The sequence below is a fragment of the Polyodon spathula genome, chromosome 17, assembly GCF_017654505.1.
Source record: "Polyodon spathula isolate WHYD16114869_AA chromosome 17, ASM1765450v1, whole genome shotgun sequence".
NCBI classification, from domain to species: domain Eukaryota; kingdom Metazoa; phylum Chordata; class Actinopteri; order Acipenseriformes; family Polyodontidae; genus Polyodon; species Polyodon spathula.
In genome coordinates, this window is record NC_054550.1 from 25,719,312 (window position 1) to 25,732,395 (window position 13,084).

The 13,084-nt window shown below is 35.9% G+C and overlaps 1 protein-coding gene across 4 annotated transcripts in view; it reads left to right on the forward strand.

Annotated features, from left to right (window-relative positions):
- Positions 1-4,923: 4,923 nt before the first annotated feature.
- Positions 4,924-13,084, forward strand: part of LOC121329484 (proline-rich membrane anchor 1-like) — a 38,702-nt gene continuing 30,541 nt past the window's right edge. For 3 of the 4 annotated variants that reach the window (XM_041275049.1, XM_041275050.1, XM_041275053.1), the window contains exons 1-2: positions 5,556-5,781; positions 8,881-9,031. In XM_041275049.1, the coding sequence (XP_041130983.1) occupies positions 5,689-5,781; positions 8,881-9,031 (244 nt within the window). In that variant the 5' untranslated portion in view covers positions 5,556-5,688. The other variant, XM_041275052.1, reaches the window with a different exon arrangement.

The window sequence follows — 13,084 nt, forward strand, 5'->3', positions numbered from 1 at the left end:
CTTCTTTTAGACCATTACTGCTGAATTAGAGCACAAAGCTACAGCTTGTGTGAAGCCTGCTTTCATTTTACAAGTGACATTTTACACTGCTTTAATTTTACAATATGTTGTTTTAGAAAAATCTATTTTTTTTAAATATAGCACTGTTTAGTAGAAGGTAGGCTCTGAAGGGGGCACAGCAAAACAAGTTAGCGAACCCCTGATTGAAGTGTTGGAGGCAAGGCAAGTCATTGCCTGGGTTCTGCAGAGGTTTCCTCCTTTGTATTTGTTTCAGTACTGAGATGCTGAGTTCGGTGAATGGACATTGTGAACTCAGAGTAGAGGTGTCTGAGAATATCTAGTTCAGAGTTAGTCTGTGCCTCTAAAGCTGTGTATGAATAAGAACAGCTCTGGGCGGTTGACTTTAATAAAGGATGATCTAATAAAATTGCCTAAGGTGATTGAAATATACTCAACAGACTCTCTACAATGCACCTTGTTAATAACTGTACCTTTGATTACTGGAGAGGCACATCTGCTCTTGGCAGGAATCAGAGACACAACTCTGGCACTTCCCTCTGAAATATGTAGTCCCATCCGGAGTGTTTGTGCGTTTGTTGGAATCTCCTGGAGTGATGTGCATGGTTCAGTGATTTGCAGAGCTGCTGTGAGCCTGGAATCACAGGGAGAAGGTGTTCCTGTGTAAACTGAGAGGTCTTTTTCTGTGGTTTGTCATCCTGCCACCTGAACTGAATGAATGAGGAACTAGATGTATCTTTATTGTGCTCTTGGCACAATGTACAGTACAAGCAAAACAAATACAATAAAAACACCTAGCATCTAAAATACTAAATATAATATTATTTAAATAATTATGAAATGTATTTGTTAGACTGACATATTGTAAATATATTCTAAAATAATAAACAAATATAGTATTTTCTTGAAATGAGGCACCTGAGTTGAATGAATGAGGATGCATTTTCACTTCCAATTCTGCTTGTTTAGAATATGTTTGCATTATACCAAAGTATATTTCAGAATTGTATTTATTTTTCTTAAGGGTAAAAACTAAGTTCAACATATTTATACTTCTACAATATTAACACATTACATAGACTTGTGTCATGAATTTCCATCAAGGAAAAGTACACTCAGAGGAATGCAATTACACAAATGGACAAAAACAACTGAGTTGCAATTTGCTGTTCAACATCTGTGTATAAAACTAATTGCTCAAGGATTTAGGAGTCAGGATATAGAATTTACCAGGAAACTCAAATCACTTAAATAATTACTCAGAACTTAATGATTTGTAAATTACAGGAACTTTTAATTAAAACGATTTGATTCAATGACCCCTAATTAAAACTGATGACAAGGGGATTATACCATACATTACTAATACAGCGACCTTGGATTTTAAGAAGAATCCCCTAGGAAATAATGAAGAACATTTTCATTTAGGCGTATTGGGAATGCAGAAATAAAAGGGAGGATCATCAGTTATTGGATATGGGTACCTGTTTACTAACAATAATTGTCAAAGTCTTTCGTACTACATGTGCAAATGTTCATATTGTGAGCAGAGACAATTTTAACATTTTGGCATGGTTACATCAAATACATGTATTGCTAATATAGTGGAACTGTAATTTAATAGAAACTTAAGATGGTCAGTGCTGGTTGACTAGACATGGAATAACCCCTTGATGATGTTTCCTCACAATCAAACCACGTGTCAACCCTTACTGCCTGTGAAAAACCTCTATTCAGATTAATAGTTTATTTAAATTCATTTAAGTATAAACCACTAAACATTCCTATTTTCCCTTTTGAGCTAATGAGCCATGATGCATGCTATGACATTACTGGGCTGAGCACCATGATAGTTCCATAATCCCACTTCACACCAATTGTTAAGGTAAAGGAAAAAGTAATTAGGCAAGGTGAGATTTTGAATATTGACGGGGTGTTCTCTGGTGGCATGGCTTCAAATAAAAGAACAAGGCAGTCTTGTCTGTAACATCGCAACCAAACTGTGTGGATTTTCTAGATACAAAAACATTCTGCCTAACTCTGTCTTGCATGGGAAACTGTGTACAGGTGGTGCAATTCATTGTGTCCCCTATTGAAACCAAAAGCAGAGATGCCTTCAGGACACAATTTGGATAATACATCTAAAACTCATTTTAATAATGTGCACTGGAAGACCTTTGTGCACTCAAAAAAAGGAAAAGAACGAGGAGCACATGTACAGTGATTTACTGTAAATGACAACCAAGGCATTATACATATATATATATATATATATATATATATATATATATATATATATATATATATATATATATATACACACACACACACACACACACACACACACACACACACACACACTCGGAGTAGTGCTAGCAAAAATACATCCAAAAAGACATGGCTATTCAACCAAGGGATGGTTAATAGGTTAATACTGTATTTCAGTCCTTGTATATATTAAAAAAAAAAAAAAAAAAAAAAAGAATAAAAAAGTATGTTCAATTTTATAATATATATATATCATAGTTATATATCATATATATATATATATATATATATATATATATATATATATATATATATATATATATATATATGATTGATTGTTTTGCTGATTTACTACCCAAAACCAACTTAATATGATATTATTGTGTGATTATATATTCTTGCCCATAGGTTATTCTAAAAATAATGACCCGCCTGCCATCTATTATTCTGCATATTATATCCAGCTGTCAATGTAAAAAGATGAACTGATAATAAAATGTTTTACCCAGTAGTTGGTCTGCGTCTTTATGTAATAGCACCTTCTGCATTTTCTATTTTCTGCCTTAAACTTGGTCTGAGAATCCTATCAGTGTATTTTTTCTAACCTTGGCACTTTGGTTTCAATAGCCTGATAACACAAACAATATTAAATAATACTACTTGGCAGCCCACTCACAGCTGCCCTGGAGATACAGTACAGGAAGGATAGATTGGATATGCTGTAGTATTTGTTTGGCACATGTTATAAGCGCAAGGCTGCTGTCCATTATGCATATTCTCCAAACTGTCATTAGAGGGAAATTACTTTCAATCACTTTTAACTGGACCTTGAAATTTGCCTCAGTATGACAATGCTAATCTAATAACCCACCCAAATATGACTGCCCTTTAAACTTGTGCTGTATATTCCTTGAACCTTTTCCCTACAGATCAATGCGTTAACTTTTGTTCAGGAACACTGATGCAGTGAGATAAAAAGCTTCATTAAGGGTATTAGCACTGTCATGAAAACAATGGAGTGCTTGGGGAACACATTCTCTGTATTCTGTAGAAGGATGACATCAGACCTCAATGAAAATCAGTTGTGAAGAAGCTGCTCAGCTGTTATGACTATTGCAGTTTAAAAATCACAGAGAGCGAAGGAGATATTTTTTCCCTGCAGGAAATCAGCTTTATCATCACCCCTGGTGGCTCAGTGTCACTGTTTTAACTGCAACTCCTTCACAGACTCTGTTTGGAGAGATTTATATTTGATATACATAAAGCTCACCACACCTCAGGAATGCTTTGTTTTTGTTCCATTTCCTGTGTGCTATCTGCTTCATTGATTTCTTGGAAACATTGGACTTATCTCATATGTAAATCTGGGGGTTAATGAACATGTTACTTTGTGGTATAAGTGAATCTGTTCAGATGCAACTGCTTCCTAGACTAAATGAGAGAGTAAACGACAAAGTGTAGCTGTTAATCGAAGTACAGTAGTGCACGTTTTAAACAGTCCTTTTTTTCTACTCAAATGGAGCATTACTCTTTTGCCATAGCGCAATAGAAGAACTATTGATAGTGCATTCTTATGAGAGATTTTAATGGACTTGCTCTTGCAGAATTATTATTATTATTATTATTATTATTATTATTATTATTATTATTATTATTATTATTATTATTATTATTAAATACACAAATGCTTTAGCTCCCCATAGCTTAATTAATCTTGCAGAATGCATGGAAGCATTAACTAGCTTTCAGCAATTTAAGGGTTAGGGTTTTTCATTAATGTGTGTTCTATTTTCTATTGTGCAATAATATCTGCATGCAATTAAATGGTATGCTGCTTTTGCTATTCAGTATATATGCAAAAAATAAGCTGTATGTATTTAACTACATAGTTATTATCAGATGTATATGTGAATAGTTTTCAGTCTGCATATTTTAGAATCATGGAGTAGGATAGCACATAAGGTTTATATCTGATTCACTAAATATCCCCATAATGTGCATTGCAAATTACACAAGTCCACTCATAAATCACTCATGTACTAAGCTATACTATATGGGCGTTAAATAATAATAATAATAATAATAATAATAATAATAATAATAATAATAATAATAATAATACTGTGTTCTGCAATTTTTCAGGAGGGTTCTACGCGTCCTTAAATGCCACTAGGTAGGTAAATGTCTCGGAATCCTCCATTCAATCAGAATGCAAGTAGGCTATAAATGTATAATTTTTTTTTTTTTAAAAGATGGTGGATTTAAGAGAGACCGTAGGGGACGATTTATCTCCAGAAAGGTTTCACGTGTCAGTAATTAAACAAACACACAAAACAAACAAACAAACAAACAAACAAACAAACAAATAAATAAGTTTGATATTGACATTTATTTTAAGCAAACCACTCCAGCTAAAAAATGCATAAATGTGATAACGTTTGTTGAAGAATTAAATTCTCAGAGGACACGTCAGATCTTGTGTAAAAAACTCTGCAGTATGCTTACTACATTAGATTCAGAAAACAGCTCTCTCTCTCTCTCTCTCTCTCTCTCTCTCTCTCTCTCTCTCTCTCTCTCTCTCTCTCTCTCTTTTTTTTTTTTTTTTTTTTTTTGCATATACAACATGGGTTTAGCTCCCTCGCTCGGTCTCGCTTCTTCCTCTGAGCACAGTGAACGTTTCTCGCTGAAGCCTCTTTTGCTCGCAGCAGATTCCTCGACCGACATATCGTTTTACACTTTTCTGTTGTCTGAAATTATTCTTTTTTTGTCTCTCTCTTATTTTTTTATTTATTTTTTTGGTCAACGAAACACAGAAGATTAATTTGACCAAAATACACTCAAATGCGGACGGAACTAACATTTAACGCCGAGCTGCAAGGCTGTGTTTCCGCAAGTGGCAAGTGTACAGAAGAAGGGTTTCAATCCTACCCAATTCTGGGAACTTTTGGAGTGGGATAAATGCTTAAATCCTGCTGGTATCATATCTATACACATCAATGACGTAGATGGGAAAAGCTTGCTTTAAAACCTATCCCTTGTGTACTCTAAGTCACCTCAAACGGTTTTTAATCAACAGAGAACTTTGCTTTGATTTGCATATCCGTTACTGCGGAAGACTTTGAACAACATAGCAGCTGCCCAGTATTAACAATTGGTGCGCTGTGTTCCAACTTCCAAGTAATGCAAGTGACAGGACCAGTCAAAGCTGGGCGTATATTGTGCCAAGCTCTCCCATGCCACCAATAACGAAGATTGAAAGACAAGTATGTTGCAAAAACAATTGCTGGAAACGTCTGACACACATTTTGTCGCCGAAATCAGAAGATCGGTTTAAGTTCTGGAAATCTACCGATTTGTATGTGTTCGCTTCTTTGGTCACGCAGGTAGAAGAGCGAAGGAGGAATGCTGGTCCGAGATCTCCTGCCGCTCACTTTAAGTTCTTGGCCTTTCTTTCTGGGTCATGTCTTTCTAACATTATTTTTACTGTTATTTCAGGTAGGTTACATATCTAATCAAAACAATGTGGTAGCTAACCTAAACTTGTTTATGTATATATTGCATCTAGTAATGGGAACATAATTGAAGTTATTCTGCCCTCTTAACATTTAGATGGCAATTCCAAATTAGCAATTAATTGCAATCACTGTTAGGCAGTAATACCAAGCACTACTGTAGAAACTATTAAATATTTCGATGATTTTGAAATTGTTACGAAGTGTTTGCTACAGTTTTTTGTATTACTGTGCAGTCCTACATTCACTGTACACAACACACACACACACACACACACACACACACACACACACACACACAGAGAAGCTTATCTGCACTTGCAGTTATTACAATGAATTATTCAGACTTAAATCTTAATTTCTAGTATAGCATAGTAAATCAATAGACGTTAACAGATTACATACAGTGTATTCGGGTTCTATTTTTTTACACTTTGAAGTATAACATGTATTACACTTTGAAGTATACATGCTAATGCATGTGTCCAGCGGTCATGTTCACTTTTATACTAACATGTAATACACTCTTCTGTTTGCTACATTCCACCGTTTGTGCACTCTATCATATCAGAAAGCAGACCTTGATGACAGTCCATGTCGTTTACATTCTCAGCTTCTTCAACCCTTGAAATTTGTTGCTGATATGACATGCTGTGTGGCAACCTTCTGCTTTGCTACCAAAACTGGGTTTCAGTGTAAACAGACTGAATAGTCAACAAAATCAGATGATTTAGAGTGGGCAGAACTAGAAGAATCAAGCAATATTCAGCAGGATTGTAGGACACTGGAAAACTACAAACAATGCATTTGATGTATGAAAAATACTGAATTTTATATATATATATATATATATATATATATATATATATATATATATATATATATATATATAATGTACATATTTGCTGGAAACGCTGTGTCCAGTCCAGTATTTAGAAACCATTCCTAGTAATTTTAACATTCTAGGTTTCTATTTTGACCGTGATTTAAACAACATTTTACACATTTCTTTCCATCGTCTTTCCAATGTCTTCATCGCATCTGAGAATTTTGATCAAGGCTTGGCAACTCTGCCAACCAGGAACTGAAGTTGAACACCACTGGTCTGGTTCAGTTGTCACAGTGTATCACAGGGTTAAGAGCTGAATCCTCGACAGCAATGCTCATGTTAGTTTAGGAGATCAGTAGCATCAACAAGCACACTGAGATCTCCCAATACGTGGCTGTAATACTTCCAGGGTTAACATGTATACACAAAATACATACATATCAATCAGCAATGTAAAAGTCTAACAAAGGGAGGCATAGACCTTGGAATCTATTCAATGAATCGCAAAAGTCATGGATCTAACCATTGTGTGAATACAAAACAAGCCTGTAAGAGCATGGAAAAGTCATTTACTTTTTATTTTTAAACATTTCAAATATTTAAACATTGGCGGTTTTTATATTTGCCACAAGTTAGATCAGTTGAATTGACCCCTGTATCTGGGGAAAACAGTTTTCATACTAAGATATTTACAGATAACTGTCTCTTTATAAACCAGACCTTGTTGGTGTTCCAGTTTGTTTACATTCCCTAAAGGGAGTTGGAACTGCAGGCACAAAGGTTTCTTGTCGCTCTGTCACTACGAACCAAAGAAGTATATTCTTGCTGTGACCCGCAGCAGCAGGAATTTCCAAAAGTTCCATCTAATAGCTTTGTGCAGTTTTGGGCATAGAGACACATGTATCAACCTTTTATCAAATACTGCCTTGACTCATGCCTGATCACATCTACACAAAAGGCTTGTCCAAGCCCTGTACAGTGCATACACAGTCATTGATGCCAGCAGGTCTGTAATACACATTGCTGTTACTCTGCTTTACTAATCTTTGCTATTCCTTTACCATGGAGTACCTCAGTAAAATTGTATGATATTTAAGTATTTATTTATCTAGTTATTCAGTCCAGTTTGGTCAGGTTAAATAGTCAGGATAATACATCACTGATCTATGCTATGCTTTTGCCATAATGTTTGACCAGGCAGTACCAGTTTGGTTCAGCTGCTACAAAATGATAGTCCTTCTCATTCTTTTCTATCCTCTAAGACTAGCCTTTTTCAGTTCTTTGATAAGGTTGTAAATTGCACTGTGTAGGGTCTACTGTGGGTGGTAGAATGTCTGCTACTGAACCTCCCTTAATCCTACTAACACTTTGTCTTGTCAGCAGTTTAGTATTGTAAAGCACTTTGGCATACTGTAATCAAGAATGTTTGGTATTATAATATAAAAATAACTTAACGTTTCTGGTCTTTTGGAGTTCTAAAATGCATTGTAGAGATACTGCACCCAAAGAGACATACTCACACTATGCTAAGAGATAAATGTTTAACTCACAGTATTGCACACATTCTTATTCACATTGTTAAGCTTTGTGAAATGGGGATTGGAGACGTGTCTCGCATTCATTGGGTTTGATATTGCCTTCCATCATTGCTTATCTTGTCCCTGCTGCTTCAGCAATATAAGCTATAGACCAGAGAGAGAATTGGGTTATAGCCTCTTGCTTGTCCCGTATTTTATTCTAATTTATTCAGATTATTTCACCAGGAAAAATATTATCCACAAGTGAAAATCCTACAGTTTACATCAGTGGTGCACAACTCAGGTCATGGAGGGCCGGTGTCCCTCCTGTTTTTTGTTCTAACCATACCCTAAATTGGTTAATTGGACCAATTAAGCTTCTAATAAGGTCCAATAAAGTACTTTAGGGTGCAGTTGGAATAAAAACCTGCAGGGACACCGGCCCTTCAGGACCGAGTTGTGCACCACTGCTTTACATACCTGCTAGTTTAGTCCTCACCTTGTATACTTTCACTGTTATGTCAAGTGGGTAATTTTTATATGTACTATAAACTAATGAGCATAATAGTCAATTAGACAAACATTTTGGCTAGTGCTTTCATCAGTATCTTCATTTCTATGAATAATCTATAACTGAGTTATGGATGATGTGTTTATTGTATAACACATTGCTTTCAATATAGCCCTGTACTGTAGATTGCTATTCATTTCTTCTTTTCTTTTTCTTCCCCATCAGGTTACTCAGGGTGAACTCCAGAAATCATGCCAGAGGACCATAGCTGAGAAGGTCACCGATAGCTGCCAGCTGATCTGCCAATGTAGACCCTACCCTCCTCTACCTCCCCCCCCCCCACCGCCTCCTCCCCCAAGGGTACTGGCTTTTGCAAGTAAGTGCTACTGCTCCTCGTGCCAATCGGCGCCTAGTTGTGATGGGTGAGTGTGGGGAGGGGGTATCAGGGAGGTGTCTGATCTAATTCTCTGCTCAGATACCCATTAGATAAGAGAAGGCAGGGCTGGTGATGTCCCATTACCACGGGGTAATGAGGCTATGGCTATGACAGCCATCCTTTTGAAAAATATTGTTATAATGGGGTAAATGTGGGTGTTGTACTGGATGTGTAGGGGATATAGTGGAGACAGTCCTACATAGTACGGTACAGTACGGTCACACTTCACATTTCTGCATATATGTGGGGAACCACTTATCTAATTGTCACAAAACTTGGTCTTAACATTTTTTAGCAAAAGTTTTTAATATCATATTCTGGTGACATAGGAGGATGCCTGTTTGTATGTCACACTTCAGCTTTTGCATATTATCAGATTGGAATGAAAACAATTCATGACTATTTCTTATTCTGTACCATTCTGTACATGCTGTTGATATATGTCATCCATCATACTAATAGCTCTGATTCTTAATTAACAGCCTTTACCATCATGTTTGTTATATAGGGTTTCATGTGTGTTTGACAGTGTGCAAATTCAATACATTTTTAAAGTCACAATTGGAACAAATATATTCTTATGAGGAGGCTGTGTGGTCCAGTGGTTAAATAAACAGGCTTGTAACCAGGAGGTTACCATTGACTCATTGTGTGACCCTGAGCAAGTCACTTAACCTCCTTGTGCTCCGTCTTTCGGGTGAGATGTTGTTGTAAGTGACTCTGCAACTGATGCATAGTTCACACACCCTAATCTTGTATCTTGTAAAGCGCTTTGTGATGGTGGTCCACTACGAAAGGCGCTATATACAAAATAAAGATTATTATTATTATTATTGTTGTTGTTGTTGTTGTTGTTGTTGAACAATGTAACAATAGAACAGTCAAGAGCAGGATCTTTGCTCTGATGTGTCTTGACCTTGGGGAGTATGGAACTGCCACAGAAAGCTCTTGAAATGTTCCCTGACATGCTGTTGGACTCAGGGGTAGGATTCCCCCCTTGAGGGTCCCTTAATTAAAAGGTAAATTAGTTAATTAAATTAGGTTCAGTAACAGATAGGAGGCTAATGAATGCCACAAGGGGTCCTGTCTTGGTTTGAAGTCAGATGTTTGTGATTCATTGTCAGTCATTGGTTTACATTAGCATTCATGTCTGTGAAACCTAATTATGTGAACAGTCTAAAAGGGTCAAGCCTTGATTTAGTATAGTAACCTCCAAAAAGCAATGTAAAATATATTCAGCAGTAACAGTTTTTAAAAAGTAAAAGAAAAGTTTTTTTTTTTTCCTTCATTATTTGGCTCTCTAGTAAGTTGAATGTTCTTATATTTTCTTAAATATTTTTGACAGTGTATACAGTCGTATTTGTTTGATTTTATAAATGGCAGTCCTGTGCTGTATATTAATATTGAAAGAATAGTAACAGTCAATCAAAGAAGGCTTCTATGTGTTTCATAGCCATAAATTAAAAGAACCCCCCCCCCCCCCCCCAAAAAAAAAACATTTGTATCATTAAACTCATGAAAACTCCACCTTTTGTTAAGTAGTTCACTTACAAACAGAAACTGAGGTTTGAAATATATAATTTAAAGGCATTAAAAGAAACAATATTCCCTCATAGGAAGAAGGGGAGTCCTATATTATGATACTGAGAGAAGGCAAGACATCCTGCCAGAATGAAATCTCATTTATTCACACAGACCCCTTAGAGGCTTAGAAGCATATCTCCCGTGCAGAGCTTACTGTGTGAATCACTGTGTGACATTGACAGTAGGGGGGCTGTTAACTCCATAACTGGTTTCAAACACTGTTTTTAGCATTTTTCATTTCCATTATAAAACAGTCTGCACTGATCAATGAGGTGATTTGCTTTTAAGCCACTTTTGATATACAGACAGAAAGCATCTGTAAACAAAATCTGTACACTAATAATCGTGCCACGGTTGTTAGGCTATTCTAAGCTTCTTTTTTTTTTTTTTCTTACACCAGTGGCTAGATAACTTCTAAATAATCTAGTTTGTCAAAAGCCTTGGACAAGTCAACAAAATCAGAATGCAAGTACCTGCTTTTTTTATCTGATTAATATTGTGATAGCTTATGGAACCTATTCATGAGGGAGGTTGGTTGCCATATTCCTGTGTTGTTTAGCATTAAAACAGTATATAATGGCAGAAGGTTTTGACGTGATAGAAAATGGAGTGCCTTTTTGGGCCTTAAAATATTAAATAGGTAATGATCAGTCTCTTTTTTCTCTTTTTTTTCTGTAGAGGTCAATATTTGATTTGAAGCTGCTAGAATTCTGTACAAGTAAGCTCACTGCACTGTATTGACAAAATTGTTATTTAAAGGTAGTGCTGGGAGAGATAATTGATTGGCCATCATTTAGCTGTCAGCTTTTAAAAGTGAGACAAGATCTTAAATTTTGTTAGACCTTAGGACATTAATTTCCTACCAGTAACTTTTATTAAGTGCAAACTAATCATTATTATTATTGTTATTTTTTTTTTCAAAGTGGAGGTAAGCAAACAATTGGAATGTACGGTATGTAAAATTATGTTGTATAGATCAGTAAGTAGAGTTGCTGGACACTTTTCACTGTCATGCTAGGCTACTTTATGTATGAATTCAAAATGTCACAAATGCATTTCAATGTCCAGTATTACTCGTTAAGGTTTATTTTTGTATCTTACCTGTAGTCCTCTCAGGCTTCCATTTTCCTTTCAGTCTTTTCTAGAAGAGGCACAATCTGATACAGAAGAAGTAGAACCTAGATTCCTCCCACAAAAACAAAACAAGTGATTCTTTCACTTGATAGAATATAGAGAAAGCTTCATTGAAATTACCTCTAATTAGGTTCCAACTGCTGTGAATTACTCATAGAATCCATGTAACAATCCGTGCTGTGTTATCTGATTATACAGTTGTGTTGGGAGAACTACAACTTTTAAATGCAATACATTTATTAGGAAGTTTAATACAGTGCTACAGGGTTTTACAAATCCATTTAAATCACATTTTTGTTGAACATTAATGATTCCATTCTAGTATACCCACAGTAATATTACCACGCTGTGCTTTTCTGAACCCTCATTAAAAATGAATTAACCACAACCTACCATTTTGTAAATCAGCATTTTTTTCTGAGCTGCATTTTCATCATCAGAGGATTGAGAAGGCAGCAGTGCATGCAAACTCACCTGAGTGACAACAAACAGACACATTCAAATGTGTTTATTTAACCTGGACAGAACTGTTGAGAACAGTTGAAAACCCTTTATAAAACCCTGTCCTTGAAAACCCTTTATTAGTGTCCGGTTACACAGAGAACTTTTCAGCTGCATCTCAAATTCTCCACGAACTTTTTCAGTGCTGTGCTCTCGTTTATTGTTTGGTCATCAGTTTATTTTTCAGTTCAGTGCACTACCACAGCTCTTGTCTTCATTTTTTAATACCTTTTAAACTAAAAGCCCCAAAGGGTTATTCACAGTGCATAATTAATGGTTATTCAATTATATTTTACATTTTCCACACTGGCTTCTACTAGTGTGGTGTATATGTTATGCAAACTCTACTTTTATATCCCAGGTGCAAACACACACTGAGAACGCCTGTGTGTTATAATGTGTTATTGAACCCATTGCCTGTGTCTGTAATTGCAATTTGAATGCAGTAATATTGGAATGCCTGATTCAATAAGACAATGACGTTATGCACCTTGGTGGCTTATCATTCAGTCCTTATTAACTATCACTGCTATAGATCCATTTGGCTGATCAAGCCTTTGAAGTAAGTGGTGAACCTGTAAGGCTTTGAGGAATTGAAAGAGAAACAGGCAGATACAACTGAAGATGTGGCTCTGAAGTCATCATCAAGCAACTTAACACAGGCTGTCAAAAAAAAAAATTACAGAACAAAATATTCAAGCAGCAGCATGCAGAATCACTGACTATAAAAGCTTACCCCCAGAATTCCCCAGAAAGAAAACCTCAGAATTCTGT